Source organism: Oncorhynchus tshawytscha, linkage group LG01, assembly GCF_018296145.1.
Source record: "Oncorhynchus tshawytscha isolate Ot180627B linkage group LG01, Otsh_v2.0, whole genome shotgun sequence".
In the NCBI taxonomy this organism is placed as follows: Eukaryota; Metazoa; Chordata; class Actinopteri; order Salmoniformes; family Salmonidae; genus Oncorhynchus; species Oncorhynchus tshawytscha.
Window position 1 is genome coordinate 24,825,300 of NC_056429.1, and position 21,093 is coordinate 24,846,392.

Sequence of the window (21,093 nt, forward strand, 5' to 3'; positions counted from 1 at the left end):
TTCAAATCCTGGATTGGAAAAAACACTTTCTGATATGTCAAGTCAAGTGATAAAGACAGATGCAGCTGGTAATGGTTGATTGGCCAGACAGTATGGAATAGCCACAAAGTAAATATTTAACAAGAGGGTGATTCTTGATAGAAAACAGAACTAGCAAGTCAGGCTGTATCAGCTGAACATGATGTGGGAGGTTACAAATGAATACATTGTATCAAATATAGGCCAATGGATAGACTTTGGACACCACAATTCTTGGGGATGTTACAATGTATATCTACTGTCTGTTGGCAAAAGTTGCTTGTTTGCATCCTCCAAAATCAGGATGCTGATTAAACTAAATTGCGTTCCATAATCGAGGTTCAAGTAATGGAATTACTCTGTCTTACTTTATGAATTTAGCCAAATGACTATGATTTAGCCCTGCTTCGGCTGGCGGTGAGAGATTGGGGGAGGGAGTTGGACGAGTGACATAAGTGAAAAAGTTTATCACTTTCTTTTACAGTGGTTGCCTTTCTGAGTTGCTGGCTGTCAGAAAGAAAACACTCGAAGATGGCGCGGCGCTGCTGCCGTGCCACGTCTCGGTTTACAGGGGAAATACATACAAATTTCAGAGAGTCATTCATATCTACGATTGTCCTATTTGTGTGTTTAACTTTTCCTTTTACCACCGAAGCTGGCTTGTACACCGCTTCTGATCAGATAGTAATCTTAACCCCGGATAATGTGGACAGCGTTTTGGTCAATTCCACCGCCGCACTGGTGGTTGAGTTTTACGCCTCTTGGTGCGGGCATTGTATTGCATTTTCTCCCGAATGGAAACGTCTCGCAAGAGATATTAAAGGTTGGTATGCATTTTAACGTAATAAACATTTGTTGTAAATTGAACGCGTTGTTAGTAAACCAATCACAATTAACTGGTCGTGGTATGCATAAGTGCATGGGTTAAAACAATACATATGTTCTTGCCATGGGGATCCCTAAATTTGTCTTCATTTTGCAGAGTAGGCCTATGCATGTTTTCTTGTATGCCCATCGAACTTCAGTGCAAATTAAGGCAGTGTGTAGTAACCAGTTCAAAAATAAAATAATTGATTATGTAGACTTAAAATTAATTATAGACTTTTTAAATAAAATAATTATTAATAATTGTTTTAATTTATTCCTGTATTCCACTTTAACATGTAAAAAAAAAGCTGTGTGATTCTGACTGGGGAATTGAGAACACAACTTGTTGTTTCAGCAGCACAGACAGTTTCTCAGCCCTCCCTTCCCCCTTCCCCCTTCCAGAAAGCAACCTCTACATGTGATTATTGGAGCATATGATGTGATTTAGGAGTTCACATTCTGTCCATGTCTCATTGCTACTCTTGTTCAAACACCATCCTTTGGAATCTCAAATGAGAATACTATCTGACATTTCAGGCCTCAGTCTATAAGCAGGATCCAGTTAACTATAACAGGAAAAGAATTCCATACAATTAGTTTGAAATTGACATCGTTTCCTATTGGCAGCAGGCCTGAACACAGAAAGGTTTTAAGGCCTCAGATCTAGAGAGCGCATGACCCACCAGCCTCTGGCCTGCTTTCAAGCTGACCATACAGAATACTTGTAAATGCTTAGGAGCATAGGAGGAATATTTTTTTACACAGATCAAAAGCTGTTTTGACTTCTGAATTCCTGCAGATAACCCTTACTGTGTAGAGTAATGCACTTTTGGTGCATTGACTTTGACACTAATTATCTCTCTCCCCAGAGTGGAAACCTGCTGTGGATTTAGCTGCCATAGACTGTGCTAATGGAGATAATGGGCCAATTTGTTCCCGTTTTGGTGTCAAGGGGTACCCAACACTGAAGGTACTTCAACTGTTATATTCCACAAGCCTTGTGGATTTTCAGTCTTACCTCACCGGAACATGTATCCAATGTTTAAAAATGAACCGTATCTCACAATGATCGTGAGTCATTATCAGCTATTTTTACTCTGAAACGTTTCCATATATAAACTCATAACCTCTAACACTGTTACATTTCAGTCAGCAATGCACTCACTTTAGATTAGTCAGCAATACATCTGTTATTTTTCTTCCTTTCTGTCATCCGGTGAAAGTCAAATGAAAGAGATCATTTGTCTGAATGAATGAGGGAGCTGAAACATCTGCAGTTGATTTGAAGTATGAAGGGGTTGTGGGGGAAGGGGTGTCCCCAGTTCCTCCCAGTGGTCAACATGCGGTCACCTGTCATCTGATCCTCTCTTTCTCTCCCTCTGACAGTTCTTCCACGCTTACTCCAAACCTGACTCCAAGGGACAAGGTTTCAGAGGTAATGCAAATGTTCCGATAATTCATAGGGCAGATGGTAATGATATGAATGGTTAGTATGAGAAGTTAAAACACACAAAACGTGATCCATATCCTCTTATTAATCCTGTGTACCTGAATCCTCCCAGAGGGTCCTCGTGATGTGAGGGGCTTACGCCATAAGATCATCGAGAAGATGGAGACCCATGAGGAGCCTTGGCCCCCTGCCTGCCCCCCTCTGGAGACCGCTAGGTGAGGCAGCCTCTTCTGATCATTTCAAACACCCCGGAGCTCACACATACAGACAGTACCGGTCTCCAGCAGCTCAATCGCGAGATCCAAGTAGCTAGCAGACCCCCTATGAGTAGCTCGCCAAACAATTCTAAAAGTAGATGCACATGTTCCACTGCACAATGTCATAAATATATCTCACAAGTATCAGACACAGTAAACTCCCAGCTACTACCTAATCCACGCAACACTGGCATTATATGCCACCCCTGGTTAGACACTATTGGCTTGAAAAACCAAATCTAACACAATAGGCAATGCATTTCCAGCAATATTGCCCCCTTTGTGCTGTGTGATGTGGGCGTTTGTCTATCACTTTGTGTGTAGCCAGTAGTCATTGCTTGACTTAGGTGCCGATTGAAATAGGTGTCGGTACTCATTTTGGGTGCCGGTACTGTTTATATTCAGGTGCTGGAGCTCCACAATACTTCTTAGCTAATATTCTATAAGAGGAACAGGAGCTCAAGCAGTAGAACATTTGAGGTGCTGGTACTCTGCTCCCAGGAGCTCCTGCCCAAGTCGAGCACTTATCGTGAAATGTGAGTTCAGGTGATGGTTTGGAGCAGATCTGTACCATAAATCCTAAAAGGTTAGCGTTTGAAACAATGGCCAGGTAAACAAAATCAAAGCATAGATACCTTGTCCATAGACTGCGTACAGGGTAAGGAAACCAACATGTCATTTTGTAATTTGGGAGAACTATCCCTTTAAGGCCCAACCCCATGTGTCCTTTGTGTTGTGTCAATGCCCAGATTGTGCTGCTGTTCACTTTATAGTCTTAATAGAAATGGATTTGATGTTTCAAACGTCAGCTTTTATGGAAATGTTGTAGTCACTCTGTAGAATGTATTATTCTCTTCTCTCCACAGCAAAGCAGAGATTGACAACTTCTTTGAGACTAACGGTGTGGAACACCTGGCCTTGATCTTTGAGACCTCTAACTCATATGTGGGCAGAGAGGTCAGACTTTATTATCATCAGTCAAGCTACATGCTCCTCAGAGGGAAATGGAGGAGAAAAAATCCTGGTTGTGATCAAATAGAAAGTGTTTTTAATGGACATGTTTACTGTGTATAAAGCTACACAGTGGAGGAGTCATAATACCCATAAAGCCTAGCGGTCAAACAGGGAAATGTTTCAATCATTTTTCCACAAATTATTTTTTCCCATTGGGGATTTTAGAAACACTTCAAATAAGGGATGTGCTTGGTAACACTTTACTTGACAGCCAGTGTCATGGTCATAATCATGTCATAATGTCATAATAGCTGACATAACTTGTTATAATATGATCATAACACTGTCATGACATATATTTAGACCTGTTGTGACATGTTACCTTGTTTTATGACTGGTTATGACACCTACATAATGGTCAAATCCCACAAAACCTACCACACAAGGCAAAACATTCCATTACCCCATAGCCTACGTGTCAACAGTATGTTTGTTATATTCATTTTTGATTGACCATGTTATCATTGTAACATGAAATAGTTAATCCAGAGATTTTTACCTTTGCCTCGATTCGGCAGTCCCGTCCAGATCATCATGGCATTTCTTGTTCCTTATAAAAGCCACATTAGCAGCTAATTAGCATTTCATTTTTGTTGGGTAAATACAGGCAAATATATTGATAAAAGTCACCTTGTCCTAGAGAGATTTACATGGTTATCAAAACCTCACTCCAGGGTAAGCCTACGCGAAGCACATCCTTTATTTTAAGTGCTTCTAAAATCCCCAATGGGATAAATTAATAGTGGAAAAACAATTGGAACCATTTCCCTGTTTGACCGCTAGGTTTTATGTGTGTTATGACTCATACTGTGGTGCTCTATAGTACCATGCAGAAAATATGTTGACTGTGGGACTGTATCAACAAGAGTGTGTCACTATGTCAACAGTGTACTTGCATGTTTAATACAACCTGTTGTAAACAACATACAGACAGTGGATCATTACTGTGTTGGTTTGTTCTTCCTCAACAGGTGACTCTGGACCTACTGCAGTATGAGAACATAGCCGTGCGGAGGGTCCTGAGGACTGAGGAAGCCCTGGTGGCTAAACTGGGTGTGACTGACTTCCCATCCTGTTACCTGTACTATCCTAGTGGGAACTTCACCAGGCTCCATGTGTGAGTGGCTGTTTGAATACCATCACAATATATGACAGAACTGCGGATCACTTTACGCATCTTCAGTCTGGATCCTAATGTACCAACTCGTCAAGTGTTTTTCTTCTTCTTCAGTTTTCACGGTTCAATGCGCAACAATCTTGTTGTGAAAGGCTTTATTTCAGTTGTGTTATCCACAGCTATGATAGGATGCCTTTTAACATCTGGCCTCTTAATGGGATCATGGAATTAAAATAAGTCATTATTCATTATCATAGTACTTTGTATGATGACTGCTCACCCCGTGAATTAATCTGCGTTTTCTTTCGCTTTGTTTTGCTTATTTCAATAACTTGGCACTCAAGAGGAGTCTTTTTAGTTGACAAATGCAAAAAGGAAATTATTTATTACTAATTTATTTATTCCCTCCCCCCTCTTCCCGAGCATACAGAGGGGTTTTTAATTTCTTGCATGAAAACAATGGCGTTCCTTTCCTGCGGTTCACCTGCCAAGCCACCCCAGCCTCGCCTCGCGCTGCGACAGATGGTCGCCCATCACAGCTGAATGCGCGATTGATCCAGGAGGGGTGGGGAAATGCAGTCGAACATCCGTCATGCGTGTGCCTCTCCCAGGTGAACGCTGCCCCTCCTCTCTTCGATGCGTGCCTCTGTGCTCTGGGGAACCCGCTCTGGGGTGGGCTGGACGAGCTCAGGCCTGGAGCAGCATCCTCCTCGTGCTCGGGGGTGGCTGGCTGGCTGGCTGATGGGGACAGTGGGAGGGGTAGCAGTGTTTTTGTTCCATTGCCAGGGTTAGTGGAGAGGGAAATGATCAGCTATGGTATCTCAGCACCATCTGTTCAGCAGAGGAGAGAGGAGGCCATAAGGGCGTAGTGAGGGGACTAGGGGCCCACCCGTGGCTCCAGTTCCACACACTACTGTGGTCTGATGAGGGCAGGTGTTACGGTTTTCTAGGTGTGAAGGAGAGTCGGACCAAAATGCAGCATGTAGATTGCGATCCATGTTTAATGAACGAATGTAAAACACGAATCAATAACAAACACTACAAAACAAAGAACTTAACGAAAACCGAAACCTATATTTGTGTAAACTAACACTGAGACAGGAACAACGACACATAGGACAATCACCCACGACAAACTCAAAGAATATGGCTGCCTAAATATGGTTCCCAATCAGAGACAACGATAAACACCTGCCTCTGATTGAGAACCACTCCAGACAGCCATAGACTTTGCTAGATAACCCCACTAGCTACAATCCCAATACATACACACCAAAACCCCAAGACAAAACACACCATAATACAAAAACCCCATGCCACACCCTGGCCTGACCCAATACATGAAGAAAAACACAAAATACTTAGACCAGGGCGTGACAGCAGGCCCTGGCAGAGGCAACCACTTGTGTCCTATTCCTAGACAGATGAGCTAAAAATGCTTATTCTTCCACTGTAGCTAGAATATAATGTGAGTTTTGTGTTCTAGTGGGAAGGATTTTTCACCTGTTTCCATGGTTAAAATCATCCAGTTGCTGGATGCCAGTTCAATGGAAATGCATCAGTCCTACCTGTGAAACGCATCAGTCCTACCTGTGAAACTGTCTGCTTGGCTGTCTTCCAGACAAAATGAGGCCCGGACCTTCTACACCTACGCCCTGCAGAGGCTTCCTGGGGTACTGCGGGCCGGAAATACACCACCAGTGACCTCTGACCTCTTGAAAAATACAACAGAGGACCAATGGAGACCGTTCAACGGGTAAACCACTTTAACTCGCCAAAGCAGTAAAAAAGTTAATTTTTTGGGGGGGGGTGTATAAGCCTTACAAATGTAACCCCAGTGATTCCATGACAAAAATGTTAAATTCTGTGTGTCAGGTCTCGTGTGTATATGGCAGACCTGGAGTCTACTCTGCATTACTCTCTGCGCTTGGAGCTGGCAGCTCACCCTGTCATCAAAGGAGAGGCTCTGATCACTCTCCAGCGTTACATCTCAGTACTGGCCAAGGTGATTGGGCAGGTCTACTCACCCCCTGAGACAAACCCTACCCATACTGAACACTAACCTCACATACATTCATCCTCTGTTCATATCAAACACCCTGAGGAAAGGGCTGTGTAGTTAGGGTGACACGCCACTAGAGGGAGAGTGAGACAGTGCTTTGGAGTTGTCGGATATCAGTTGGGAAACGCATATTTTTCTGCATGATTTACCTGTACAGTTTCTTCTAAAATGTAACTTCGCTTTGAAAAATATAGCTGAAAATATGGTCCCTATAATGCATCATAATAATTTACAATTGCTCTCTTAGTAGGTACATGTATACAATATTCATAATGGTACAACTATGTAGTAACTACAATGTTACATATTTATTACAGAAGAAGACATTCACAATTATTTGGGCACAGTATCACAGTAGGAATGACACCCTCAATGTTAATCCCAAAAGTGGAGGCCATAAACCTGACAGGACACAAAAGGCTCTCTTGGGTATCATTTAAATACTTAATTTGCTTCCCTGGTGAATAGAGCGTGCCAATACCCCCTACTCATTTTTTTTGTACGCAGACATACCATGATTAAGATTTCTTTGGACTGGGTCCCATCTTCTCTCCTCTCCTCCCTTCCCAGCGCTTAGCGTACCCAGACGTGTGCCAGGGATCCTTTTGATTAAGACCAGGACGATGGTATGTCACAACAAACTAAGATCCTTAACTTCCAGAGTGACTGTAATTGGATCATCCTGAGAATGAGTTACTGTGTACATAACCTACAGCTGGTGTCACACCGATGACACACCTTGACACACTCCGTTGTCAATAGAATCTGTGGTGTGCTGTGCAGTGCTGCACCCACATCACAGTGCATCTCCATCCCAGACAGGATGTAAACAAGTTATATTTTCCTGTGCCATAATATTACTAGATTTACTGTCTTAACAACCAGAATCTGGATTTATTCATCATTATGTATATGAGGATTTAAAAAAGTGGATCTGGGACGCATGAGAGCATTACAAAGAGGTTCTAGGATTACCGTTTCTATCCTGCTTTCTTGAAAGAAGCCTCCAGCAGCGATGGAGGGAGGGCCAGGGAATTAGGGGGACTTGAGCCCAAATCTTGCTGTCCTTCATCCCAAATCCAGCTGTCCTCCATCGCTCTCTCAGTGTGCCCATGCTAAGGTTAGCAGTTAGCGGAGGTGCATGGTGGTGGAATGTGGCTGTGGCAGCTGCTTGACATCAGTGATACTGTATAGGTAGCCCACCAACTCCACAGTAGAACAAAGGTCTTTGTTTGTCAGGCTTTGGCTGGGCTGTGGGTATGACAGATACAGTGGGGCAAAAAAGTATTTAGTCAGCCACCAATTGTGCAAGTTCTCCCACTTAAAAAGATGAGAGGCCTGTAATTTTCATCATATGTACACTTCAACTATGACAGACAAAATGAGAAAAGAAAATCCAGAAAATCACATTGTAGGATTTTTAATGAATTTATTTGCAAATTATGGTGGAAAATAAGTATTTGGTCACCTACAAACAAGCAAGATTTCTGGCTCTCACAGACCTGTAACTTCTTCTTTAAGAGGCTCCTCTGCCCTCCACTCGTTACCTGTATTAATGGCACCTGTTTGAACTTGTTATCAGTATGTCCACAACCTCAAACGGTCACACTCCAAACTCCACTATGGCCAAGACCAAAGAGCTGTCAAAGGACACCAGAAACAAAATTGTAGACCTGCACCAGGCTGGGAAGACTGAATCTGCAATAGGTAAGCAGCTTGGTTTGAAGAAATCAACTGTGGGAGCAATTATTAGGAAATGGAAGACATACAAGACCACTGATAATCTCCCTCGATCTGGGGCTCCACGCAAGATCTCACCCCGTGGGGTCAAAATGATCACAAGAACGGTGAGCAAAAATCCCAGAATCACACGGGGGGACCTAGTGAATGTCCTGCAGAGAGCTGGGACCAAAGTAACAAAGCCTACCATCAGTAACACACTACGCCGCCAGGGACTCAAATCCTGCAGTGCCAAACGTGTCTCCCTGCTTAAGCCAGTACATGTCCAGGCCCGTCTGAAGTTTGCTAGAGAGCATTTGGATGATCCAGAAGAAGATTGGGAGAATGTCATATGGTCATATGAAACCAAAATATAACTTTTTGGTAAAAACTCAACTCGTCGTGTTTGGAGGACAAAGAATGCTGAGTTGCATCCAAAGAACACCATACCTACTGTGAAGCATGGGGGTGGAAACATCATGCTTTGGGGCTGTTTTTCTGCAAAGGGACCAGGACGACTGATCCGTGTAAAGGAAAGAATGAATGGGGCCATGTATCGTGAGATTTTGAGTGAAAACCTCCTTCCATCAACAAGGGCATTGAAGATGAAACGTGGCTGGGTCTTTCAGCATGACAATGATCCCAAACACACCGCCCGGGCAACGAAGGAGTGGCTTCATAAGAAGCATTTCAAGGTCCTGGAGTGGCCTAGCCAGTCTCCAGATCTCAACCCCATAGAAAATCTTTGGAGGGAATTGAAAGTCCGTGTTGCCCAGCAACAGCCCCAAAACATCACTGCTCTAGAGGAGATCTGTGTGGAGGAATGGGCCAAAATACCAGCAACGGTGTGTGAAAATCTTGTGAAGACTTACAGAAAAGGTTTGACCTCTGTCATTGCCAACAATGGGTATATAACAAAGTATTGAGATCAACTTTTGTTATTGACCAAATACTTATTTTCCACCATAATTTGCAAATAAATTCATTAAAAATCCTACAATGTGATTTTCTGGATATTTTTTTTCTCATTTTGTCTGTCATAGTTGAAGTGTACCTATGATGAAAATTACAGGCCTCTCTCATCTTTTTAAGTGGGAGAACTTGCACAATTGGTGGCTGACTAAATACTTTTTTGCCCCACTGTAGGTCCACTTGTCTGATGCCACAGTGGGAGCAGGGGAGCAGTTAGGCAGATTTTACTCAGTGGCATGTATATTGGTCCCGGAGGTCGAATGGTGCAGGATTAAAAGGGCTTCCCCGGGCCAGGCCGACAGATGCATTCTCTTTTAAACGTCTCTCAGAGGAGACTGCGGTTTCTCAAGTGCTGATACTAATCGGATTTAAGATGACATATTGCCGTGGTGAAGTGAATTGTCATGGTCCTCCGAGAGATGGGGGAAGGGGGAGTGTAAGGTGGGGGCTCTGATAGTGGTTGGAGGTACACTACCAGAGAATAGGTCACTTAGAGAGATCCTTCATAATGGTGATACTGTATACTGTAGCGTTGGTTCATCTCACTTGATATGTACATGAAACATCTGCCCATCAGTGACCTCTGCCAATACTTCAGACAATGTACTACTGATTTCCAAGCCAAATATGTTGGCCTTTGCTTATGATTTGGGAAATAGACACACAGGTGGAAAGCAGAACATGCTAAACGTTTGGCTCTAGTGAGCAAAGCGCATTAGTATCTCCATCCCCAATTGCATCCCTCTTAGATTCAAATGTGTGTTAATGAGCTTTTCACCCTGGTTAATGCCCAGTTGTCCCCAGACCTGAGCGTCTGGGCCGGATGGTCGCTAAACCAATTGTCCTCCTCCTCAGTAGCAGCAGCAGCCGGGGGACCTCCTTTTGAATCTTGTTAAAACCCCACCTGTAGTACGTGATTGGGTATCTGTGTCTGTGAATACCCAAACGGCATATTTTTGGCTGAATGTCTAAGATTAAGGGGAGCAAATCAAAGCCTGTGTGGGGCGCAGGGGTTAAGTACATCTCCAGGAGCCTTTTTAAGTGGGCCTGGTGTAATGGAGATCCAGTTAGAGTGATGAATAGAATCCTGCGCCAGGCACCCAAACGCTGCTGAACAGATGGCCGGGGCAAATTGAAAAGACTCTGCAGCACAAATCAAAAAAGGTGCACTTCTGGGATGCTGGCGCCCCGGCCGGGCTGAGCCAGGCCCCTGCCTCTGTGTCTCACTGATGGGTTTGTGCCCCTGTGCCGCCCAAGGAATCAAAAGGTCAGCACTGGCCCACTTTCAGGTCCACCATATTCACACTGCTGGATGTTACTACACTGACTGTTTCTTTCCTCGTGTGCTCTATGCAACTGTGGGCGTGTGTGTGCATGTAATTTCATTGTTATACATTGTCTCCTCATAAGTAGTCACTTTTTCATGACTCAATGCCAGAAAATGCTAATGAACTTAAATGGTCTGTCGTGACTGAGACATCTTACCTCTGTTTTGAATGGGATGAGGTTGCCATGACCACCTGCTGTTTATTTGGTCGTCTCTCAGCCGTTAGGGTGAAATCCAGGCCGACCTGTAGGATCTAGTCTTCATAGTATAATAGTGTGTCCTCCAGGGTGGCCGTTTTAGGAGTTCTTTAAGGATAGGAAGTGACTTTACACCTCCATTCAGCTGACACATTTCTGTCACCACTGTCTGAAACACAAGGCACTGGGATTTCCTCCCTGCCTTCCATAGTGGCCCACTGTTGGTTGCAGTGTCATTTCTACACACGCCATGTTGTCTTGACAACTACAGAGGTTGGAGAATGGAAACAAACAGTACGAGAGACAATCCTGAAAAATCCAACAGTGACTTTATTACACGTTAAGAACTGCAAAAGCAGTTTTAGGTTAAACTTCGACCCTCCGACAGATGACATAACAGATGGATTTGGAACTCCTAGTGATTATAACCTATTACCACACGGTCAAAAATATGCTGTTGAAGAGTCTATTGTATTAAATGTGAGGAGAGTTAATGATGATGCTTAACTGTAATGTTGTCTTGGGCAGTACTTCCCTGGCCGACCTGTGGTGAGGAACCTGCTGAAGTCAGTGGACACGTGGCTGAAGGGTCAGAACGACACAGAGCTCTCTTACAGCTCTCTGAGGGACGCCCTGGACAACACAGCAGAGGTGAAGCGTCAACCCAAAGCCACCAGCCAATCAGACAAGCCTGAGGCAGAACCACCCACCATATTGTCTGAGCCAGAGTTTTTATAATAATGACTGAAATATTACAGGCACACAGGGAAGTAGGTTTATGTAATGCTGTGTATTCAGATATATCTCGATATGAATCTTTGCTCACTGTCTTGTGCAGGCATGTGTATAACTGGAAAATGTATGTGAAGTTGTCTTTGGATGGAAGCTTGCATGCCTATAGGTTCACAAATTGGACCAGTCACTTAGTGGCATCATTAGCTTTTAGCAGCCAAATCAATGAATCAATGAGGAGGTATGAACCAGCTCCCCTAAGGAAATGGACTGATGTCTAACAGTATATACACACTGAATCTTTACTATTGACTTCAGAGTAATTCTGTCAATCATAGACTCAGCAATCCTGGCCAGTGGCAGGGAGGGAACGACTATATGTCAAGAGAAATATGCTGTTGGATCAAACCACGTTTAAACAGTGTTTCCTCCTTCTGACCTGAATACACTCTCTCCATTGAGGCGATCCATTACCTGGAATTGACATGATATGGAATGAGAATAGTATGGCCCAGAATGCTCTACCACTTAACATGAAATGTTGCAGTAAAGTAGATTGCAGATGAATTCTCCTCCATGTACATGCTTATCTTGTTGTTTACATGAATGTAACCAACCTCTAAGAATCCTCAGATAAATCTGTTTTCCATGTAACCTGCTCTGTGAGAAGAGTGATCAATGTGGCCATATCTTGGGCAGTGTTTAAGTGTCAATACATGTATGTGTTTGTGTGTGATCAGGTACCTAATGCTGCGCTGCCTGAGGGGGTGAGGTGGGTGGGCTGCCAGGGCTCCAAGCCCCACTTCAGAAGGTACCCCTGTGGCATGTGGACCCTTTTCCATGTCCTCACTGTACAGGCCGAGGAAGCTGCTGGCAAAGGTAAAAATAAAAAAATTTAAAAGTCACTAAGCAACGGCTGTTTATGTCTTTATCATAACACTATCACTAAACTGTTAATTCAGTATGAATGTTCCTGGGACAATGGTAATACGTGAGAAAGTGTTGCTAGATTCTAAAACAAACCCTCCTGCCTTGTTAGCCTGTTGCTGTGGCCTGTAGAGCCCATCGTCTGGTAGGAAATTGGCCAGAAGTCAGCAGCCATCCAGTCTTGGAGGAGTGAGTGTGCCCAGGCGATGAACCATGACACAAGTGTTTCCAGTCTGTTAGAACTCCTATGGCTCTCTGGGGACAAATCCTCGTAGTGTATTGAGCCAGTCAGAAGCGTGTGCAGCATTAACACAGGGGCTGCGGCTTTCAATGCAGGGATATGGGGCAGCTGGGGGGATGGCAGCAGGGGAGGGGGAGGGGCGCGCGCGCAACTGGGGACAAGTGCTTTGTAAACAAATTTGTCTGGAATGTTTAGTGGAATGTTTTGCATTCACCTGATGTGATCGCACACACTTGCACAAGCACAACATTTAGACTCACACACACACACACACACACAAGTACGTTCAGTGTTATATTCCATTAGTAGCCTATACAAAGCACTGTTCTTTTTTTGGTTTGTTATTAGTTTTGTTTTCTTGACACACCACCAGCTGAAACAGTCCCTAATTGTGGGTGGGTAAAAAGGGATTTCTTTAGATTAGTGGTTAGAAAAAGAGGCAGCTAACCAGCACTCCTCTCCTGGAGGGGTTAATCCCAGGGCTTATGGGTTGGGGAGGAGGGTTCACATAACCTGCAGATGGGCCACCAGGGGACCAGGGGTGTTCATCTGGCCCCCCGCGGATGGACCTCTGGATTAGAGCTCCACCCCTCCACCACGGCTCATCTTTGAGCAAAATAAGGTTTTACTTTAGCAGGGCATGATACACAACACAACCTGCATCAACAATATCTGCACTGGTACGATGCTGTTACTGACAGTGACATCTGCATACTTGGTTGTTCTCACAGCGCGTTGACTAAATACTGTTATTCATGGTACGTACACATCACAGCACCGTAAGAATGCAAAGGAGACTCTGTTTATGGCCTTATTTCCCTGTTATTAACTACCCATGGTTTAATACTGGAAAAGCACTCACTCCATTGTAAAAAATGTTGTTGTTTTACCTTTACGCCTTTTAATACAACGGGCAACAAAATGTAAGGGACATTTTTTAGTGTGCCAAACCAATATGGCCATAGCCCATACTAAATGTATGTTCCAAAAAACTATACACAGACATTGCTTGCTGCGATTTTATAATATACAATATTAGACTACTTTTCAATAGTAGACATCACTCTGAAGTGCATAACAAGTATGGTTAATCTTGTTGTTGACTTCCTCCTCCTGTGTGTTCTTTTCCCCCAGACCCCCAGGAGGTGCTACAGGCAATGAGGTCCTACGTCCACAGTTTTTTTGGCTGTCAGGCGTGTGCCACCCACTTTGAGAACATGGCCAAGGATAGCATGTCCCATGTGGGGACGCTGTCCACCGCCATGCTGTGGCTCTGGTCCCGCCATAACCACGTCAACAACAGACTGGCAGGTAAGGACACATGACAAATGTTACTGTTACTTCCATAGAGGATGATTGATCAGCTGTCTATAAGACTGAACCTCCAACACATACCTCATAATATGCTAATTATATCAGTATAGAATATGCATATAATACCATTTTAATATTTGAAATATCTAGAAGAAAAATAGAAACGTCTCCCTTAGTGGTCACCATTGTCCATACAGGAGATAAATGTGGCCCTCACAGGCCACTACTTCTCCCTCTCCCACTTTCCCCCCTAGAGGATCTCTTTCAGCCTCTCACTCCTTTACACAGGTCTCATAAGGACCACACCTTACTTTTTTGGTGGATTCCTCCCCCAAGTGTCCCGACCCTGCTCCTCGCCCCTAAATCCCTATAATACACCCGGAGATCCTCTGAGCAGACACCAGCTGTCCCCCCTCGCTTCACTCCCCTGTCTCTTCCTCCACTGAGATTAGCCCTCCTTCCAGGAGACTGAGATTCCCTGCCCCAGCCTGTCTACGGCTCATTACAGGTCAGCAGTAAATACTCAATCTGTGCGCTTAACAGTAGTGCTAAAGACAACAAAACAGCGAAGACTACAGTCTTGTTCATTCAATTTTGGCAATTATTTGTTTCTATCCTTTGTCAATGTTTTAATGTCAAATATTTTATCCATTCATATTTTGTGAAGATGGTCAAGCCCATCTGTGGTACTTAACGTTTTGACGTGTGTGTCATTTTAATGAGAGCTATATGGCTGCTGCGTTGGCCTCCCTCTGGTAGGGCCATTATTTGAGTTTATTAGGCACAAGCCTGTCATTACCACCTCACTTTGTTTAGTCGCTTTGTTGTCTTTTCTCTATGGTGGTGGTGGTGGGAGTGGCTCCCCCATCTTCAATCTCCTGGACAGCCTGTGTCCTGAATAACATGGTGCGTCCCCTTCTGGGCCTGTCCCTGGTCCTCAGACACTCCTCCCTATTAGGACTGACTGTCTGTCCCTCCCCAGAGAGTCATATCCTCCGCTTGACAACTGATATGGCAACAATCTCCCAGAACGGGGACCACCAGCCCAGGAGGAGCCCAGAGGCCCCGCCTCAATTCCCAAGATGCTTGTGACAGCTGGTGGCACACGCCATGTCACCGGCATCACGCCTCCCTCTGTTTTGTAATCCCTCACCAGGGTGGTTCAAGTTGTGGGGTTTTGGGGGCAAGTACCTCAGGGGGTGGGGTGGGCTGAGCTGTGGGGGGAGAGGAGGGGAGGGTGCAGGAGTGTTGGTAGCAATGCGTAGCAGTACCTCCTCTGTCGGCCCACCCCCCTCACTGACCCCTCACGCCTCTGCTTCGCATCCCAGTCTTCCCCAGGGGGGAACATCCTCTCCTCCCCCTCCTCCCTAAAGTGGGGCTCTTTAGCAGCTCCCCCCACCGTCCTTTCAGAGGCAGCCATGCATGAAGTAGGCCCAATTTGTAAAGCAGAAACACAATTCATTTAGCTGGCACAAAAGGTCCCCGAGCCAAGCCTGGCGCAACAGCAGACCTGTCCTGTTGTCAACAGGGTGAGATAGAGACTCATGTCTAAAGACTGCAGAGCCACGGGCCTGCCAGGGCTTGGAGATGCTGTATGGAGGATCTCACAGTAGTGCTGCTGGAGACTGGAGCAGCTCATACTGTACTATAGGGCGGCAGGTAGCCTAGCGGTTAAGAACGTTGGGCCGCTAACCAAACGATTGCTGGTCGAATCCCAGAGCCGACTAGGTGAAAAATCAAAGTCCTCTTAGTCACTCTGGATAAGAGCGTGTGCTAAATGACTCACTACTGTAAATTACTCTGGATAAGAGCGTGTGCTAAATGACTCACTACAGTTTGAGTTTATTTTATTTTTACAGGGACAGTAATCATTAATCAACGTTTCAGTAAAAGTGCCGGTTTTAGCCAGCCGGCTAATTTTCAACCGCAGTTCCTGGGCAGGTTATTAAAAACAATTACAATATAGACAATCATTGAGCAATGAGCACACGCAGAGCAACATAGGACAAGCAAGACATGGCATACAGACAGAGCAACATAGAACAAAAAGCAGCAAGACAAAATTCATAAAAGCAACAAAGTGTTTCCACACCTCACAAGCTACAGACAACATGGAAAGCGCCAATACACAGCTAGGGAATATGTTCACAAATCTGATTGACCTTTAGCCATGTCTTCATGCATTTTGTGAAAGTGTGATATGTGGTGCAGTTATGTGTGTCTGATGGCAGTGTATTCCAGACATGGGAAGCTCTCAGAGAAAGCATATTTACTAAAGGTGCTTTTCCTTATGGGATCTATACAGTCACCTCTCATGGCAGACCTTGTGGCTCTGTAAGTTACTCTGGATAAGAGTGTGGGCTGAATGCTTGAAATGTACTGTGTGCTTCAGAGCATCACGATGCGGATCTACCAGTCCATCTACACTGCCACTGCTCCTTCATGTCCTGTAGTGTAGATCTCCACATTCACAATTAGTGGCGAAGAAGCTAGTTTAAACTGTATTTATTTATACTCTGAGTATTTATGCAGCGCTATGAATGACATTTCCTGACAAGCCTTTGTTTCAGTATCGGTACTATTGCTAAAGTCACCTCTGAAAATGAAAGGCAAGGTGATGAGAGTAGACACATCAGAGGCATGTCATCACAAGGGGATGGGAAATGAAAGCTGTCACGCTGGTAGAATGTATACAAAAGGTCCCAATCCCAGCAGGACAGGATAAAATTGATGTATCTTTTATGTAAAGTGTTGTATGCAGATTACATGCACACATGCATATGACTGAGATGAATCTGGGGGAGAGACGGTGGATGTAAATTGACACCGCTGTAAAGTGACAGAACTGCTGCAGCTTTGACTTTCCTCCCGCATGGGCGTCGCCAAGCAATTTATTAGCAGATGCCTCCATTTGGGGGGCTAAAGGAAACATGTAAAGCAAAACAATTGTAATTCGTTAAAAGGAGAGCTCCCCTCTGGAGGTGCCTGCTTTCATATTCAATTTAGCGATTGGGCCATCTTCAAAGGGGTGTGGAGGGTAAGGGATTGGGGGTCTGGGAGAGGTTCGGGGGGAGGGGGAGCTGTCCGCATGGACCACATCTATTATCTGGCCTCTGGGACATCCCAGAAGCCCATTGATCATTGTTAGACCCTGTCACACTGTCACATACTCACACACCTAGACATCACACACACACACTGCACTTACTGCTTATTATGAGCCATGTGGGGGGAATGGATCTAATGTGTTCAAGCAGCAACACAGATTCTGCATACAAAAATATGTATTGGTATCAGTTTGGTTTCATTGTGGGCGATCCAGTATGTCATCATTATGTCCTTATATGGAACCAATCTGTTTTACCTAATACATTTCAATTTTCACCAAAACAGTTTGTCCTCTCAACATGACTGGGTTATCTGTAATATTATATCATATGAGTAATCACACACACACATCCTAACTGTCATATTCCTTCTGACCAGGTGCTCTGAGTGAGGATCCCCACTTCCCTAAGATCCAGTGGCCATCCCCAGAGCTGTGTCCCAGCTGCCATGGGGTTAAGAAGAGTGGAGAACACACCTGGAACCAGGAAGAGCTGCTCACCTTTCTCCGATCCCACTTCTCTTCTGAACACCTCCTCTCTGACTACCTGGAGAAGGAGGCCCAGCTCCTCAGCAGGCAGAAGGAGAGCCTGGTCGCCAGGCAGCAGGAGAAGGAGCAGGAGACCAAGAGAGGAGCAGAGAGGAGGGCCAGGGAGGCCTTGGCCGAACCACCTCCAGGCCAGGAAGAGGAGGAGGAGGAGGAGGAGGAAGATGAGGAAGAGGCTCAAGAAGAGCCAGCAGCAGAAGAGGAAGTGGATCAGAGGGCAAGAGGAGAGCATCTGGTGGGTAAGACCTTTGAACCCCCCACCTGGGTAAAGCCCGAGGCAGACGTGTCCCGCCAGTCCCAGCGCAGGCCCAGCATTGTGGGGCTGAAGCTCAGGCCACCCCAGGAGGAGATTGTGGACCTGGATTCCTTCGTCAACCAGCACTACAAAGCCAAGGCCCTCCGCGCTGCAGCCGCAGGGTCCTCCCGCGTCAAACGCAGGACCCTGCAGAGGCAGGAGGAGCCGCAGCCTGGAGCCGGTCTGGAAAAGGGGCCGGGGCTGGGGCTGGGGGTGCAGCCCGTGGAGCCGGAGGACTTGTTGGGGCAGCGCAACACTCTGCAGAAAAGGATCCTGACGGGCCAGTACACTGGGTCAGAGGAGGAGGGGGCTCTGGAGATGTACCCCCACCCTAACAAGAGGCGCTGGATGTCCTTCCTGAGTGTGGGCTTCTCCAGACTGGACATCAGCCTGTGTGTGCTCCTCTACTTCCTGTCCTCCATGTGTCTGCTGGCCATGTACCTCTTCTTCAAGAACCGCCTGCGGCTGCGCCGGGCCAAGGTGGCTCTGCCCTGAGTCAACTCTGCCTTGCTGTGCTACTGTAGATTTACCCATACATGTGACAGTGATGCTGTGGTCAGTTCTTAAACCATCCAAGTGAAGGATCCGTAATGTTCCGCATTAATGGATTGCTTTGTGGTGCATGCTTCCGGGATAATAATTTATGACGATTTATGCATTTTATTTGTGCCTTTTTGACCACTTGTGAAGGATTAATTAAAACTCGAGGAAATTAATGTGATTTTGGTGATTTTTTTTTTTTTTGTGGATACAACAAAAGGGTTGTTGTTGATATTTATTGTAATTTTTAGGCTATGTATAAAGCCATATTATAAATGAATTCATGTGAAAAGGAATCACTACATAGTTTTATGGATAGTAATTCAATATAAAAGACAAAGCTCTTTCTCTTACTGTTACTTCCACCTCTTCCAAAGAGTTCAATAAGCTATGTACTCTCACAACTGTAGAGAACCATTTCATATTCTTAGAATGAAATCAATCTTCTATTCAAAAATGTGATTTTTACAATGAGAAATTGGCCTCGAATGAAATGTTGTATTAACAGTGCCTGAAGGATGATTATCCATATTAATTTTAGCATTAAGCAAGTGAATGTTTCCAAATAAACAAAGATGCCATATGACAACAGTCTGTGGTCAGAATTGTAGTGCTCAGTGTTCACACTATAGAATTAGCTCTAATTCTATGATTCACACACATTCCGTTCCACAGTGGTCTGTGTTGACTGACCATGCTATGCTATTGGCTAGGACATCTTACATGTCCCAATTAGCTTTGCACAATAGAGTTGAGACATTAATGAAATGTTTTGGAGCAGCACTAGTTAACAGGATACAAAATAAGGAGGATTGGGGTTTTGGCTCATGCCCATTACATAAAACTTACTGGTCTCAATCAACTTGAGACACTGTGTTTTGCTTTGCTTATCTCAATCAATAAAATTATTTTTGCTAAAATTGTGCATTGTTGTCACGATTGGTCACTTGTTGACTTTGACAGTTCTCTTTAGGGCAAGGGACACTGTTGCAGTGTATATTCTAACTGCTGTTCTGGGGTTCTACATCTATAGATGAATGGAAACATTTACATTTATCATCAATATCCAAAGTACCTGAGATGTCAGATAATGCTTTCTCTGTCCCTCTACATTTTACCACTTGATGTTTTGCATCAGTTCAGATGAATAACATTCAGATGTTTTGTTTTTCGTAAGGTGGCGGGGTAAGGAGTGGTGGTTGTGGGGGTGGCTGTAGGTTAAAGGAAAAAGCCTGTTGCCATCTGGTCTGTTGCTCTAGCTAAATCCTAACAATTTCATTGGGATTATAGCAAGTGAGTAATCCAGCTTTCCTTTGGACTGTAGGAGATTACCGTGAGGATTAGCTCCCACCCGATAATAAACTTTATTAAAACGCAATCGGCTTTCAGGGTCTCTTCCTTCACACTTGGAAGTGAGCTCCGTTGGGGGTGTTTTTTCAACCTTGTGTGTGTGTGGGGGGGTGTAGGCCGGATGGGTACCTTGGGGGATAGGGCAGTTTTGATGTGGTCCAGGTTGCAAGCTCATTTGAAGGACACTAACTCTTGAGCTTTGTGTTTTCCTGGAACATTGAACTCAATCGATCCCATGTCGCTGCACCCTCTACACCAAGACCCTCCCTGTCTCCTGGCTTTCACATTGGCTGAGCAGAGCAGGGCATGGTGGCAGCAGTAACAGTAGCCAGCAGTACGGTGGTGGAGCTCTCAATTCTCCACAAAAACACAACATGATTAATGGCCCTACATTAAAGGAGTGAAGCACCAAGCCTGAGCAGCTGTGATCTCGGACTAAATCAAACCTTTCAGAATTGTGAATTAAGCCAAATGACAGTTTATGATCTGTAGAATGGACTGAGAAAAGCATAGTTTGTCATGGTGAAATTACTGCAAGGCTTAGACATTTTACTGATTGCCTCCGATGTATCATCTATAAAACTCATTTCGGAGAGGTGTATCTCTCTGATCGAGGGCTCTTTCTTTGGCTCGGCAAACTATAATAACAATGATGACATACAGTACTTATTTACTTGCTTCATCACTTGCTTTGATCCAACTTACCTACTTATCCTTCTCAATTGACTAGTTTATTTGTTTACATGCATTGCTATTGGATTGTGAGCAGTAAAGGTGCTTTTTGACCCCTTCCCTGCTGCTCATGGCAACCCTCCGGTGCTCTGAGCCCTGAAGCCCAGGGTATTATGTGGGTTGAGACTAATGCAAGTTAATGAGGAAGTTGGCTGCAGTGCAATATACGTCTTTGGCTTTGCCAATATGGGAGGTGAAAAGTGCGCACTGAGGACAAGGGTTTCTAATCCAATCGTAGACTCTCAGCCATTCACTTGATATCCCTGCTCATGAATTGAGATCACACAGGGACACTCTTCTACTACTTTAA

At 44.7% G+C, this 21,093-nt stretch overlaps 1 protein-coding gene across 1 annotated transcript; it reads left to right on the forward strand.

Annotated features, from left to right (window-relative positions):
* The first annotated feature begins 254 nt into the window (after window positions 1-254).
* qsox1 (quiescin Q6 sulfhydryl oxidase 1) lies at window positions 255-19,626 on the forward strand. The gene is made up of 12 exons (XM_024417155.2): window positions 255-841; window positions 1,755-1,855; window positions 2,272-2,320; window positions 2,448-2,550; window positions 3,459-3,549; window positions 4,578-4,723; window positions 6,345-6,479; window positions 6,599-6,728; window positions 11,529-11,651; window positions 12,473-12,611; window positions 14,035-14,211; window positions 17,701-19,626. The coding sequence occupies exons 1-12, from the start codon at window positions 550-552 to the stop codon at window positions 18,654-18,656; spliced, it is 2,442 nt and encodes an 813-aa protein (XP_024272923.1). The 5' UTR covers window positions 255-549; the 3' UTR covers window positions 18,657-19,626.
* Window positions 19,627-21,093: the final 1,467 nt, after the last annotated feature.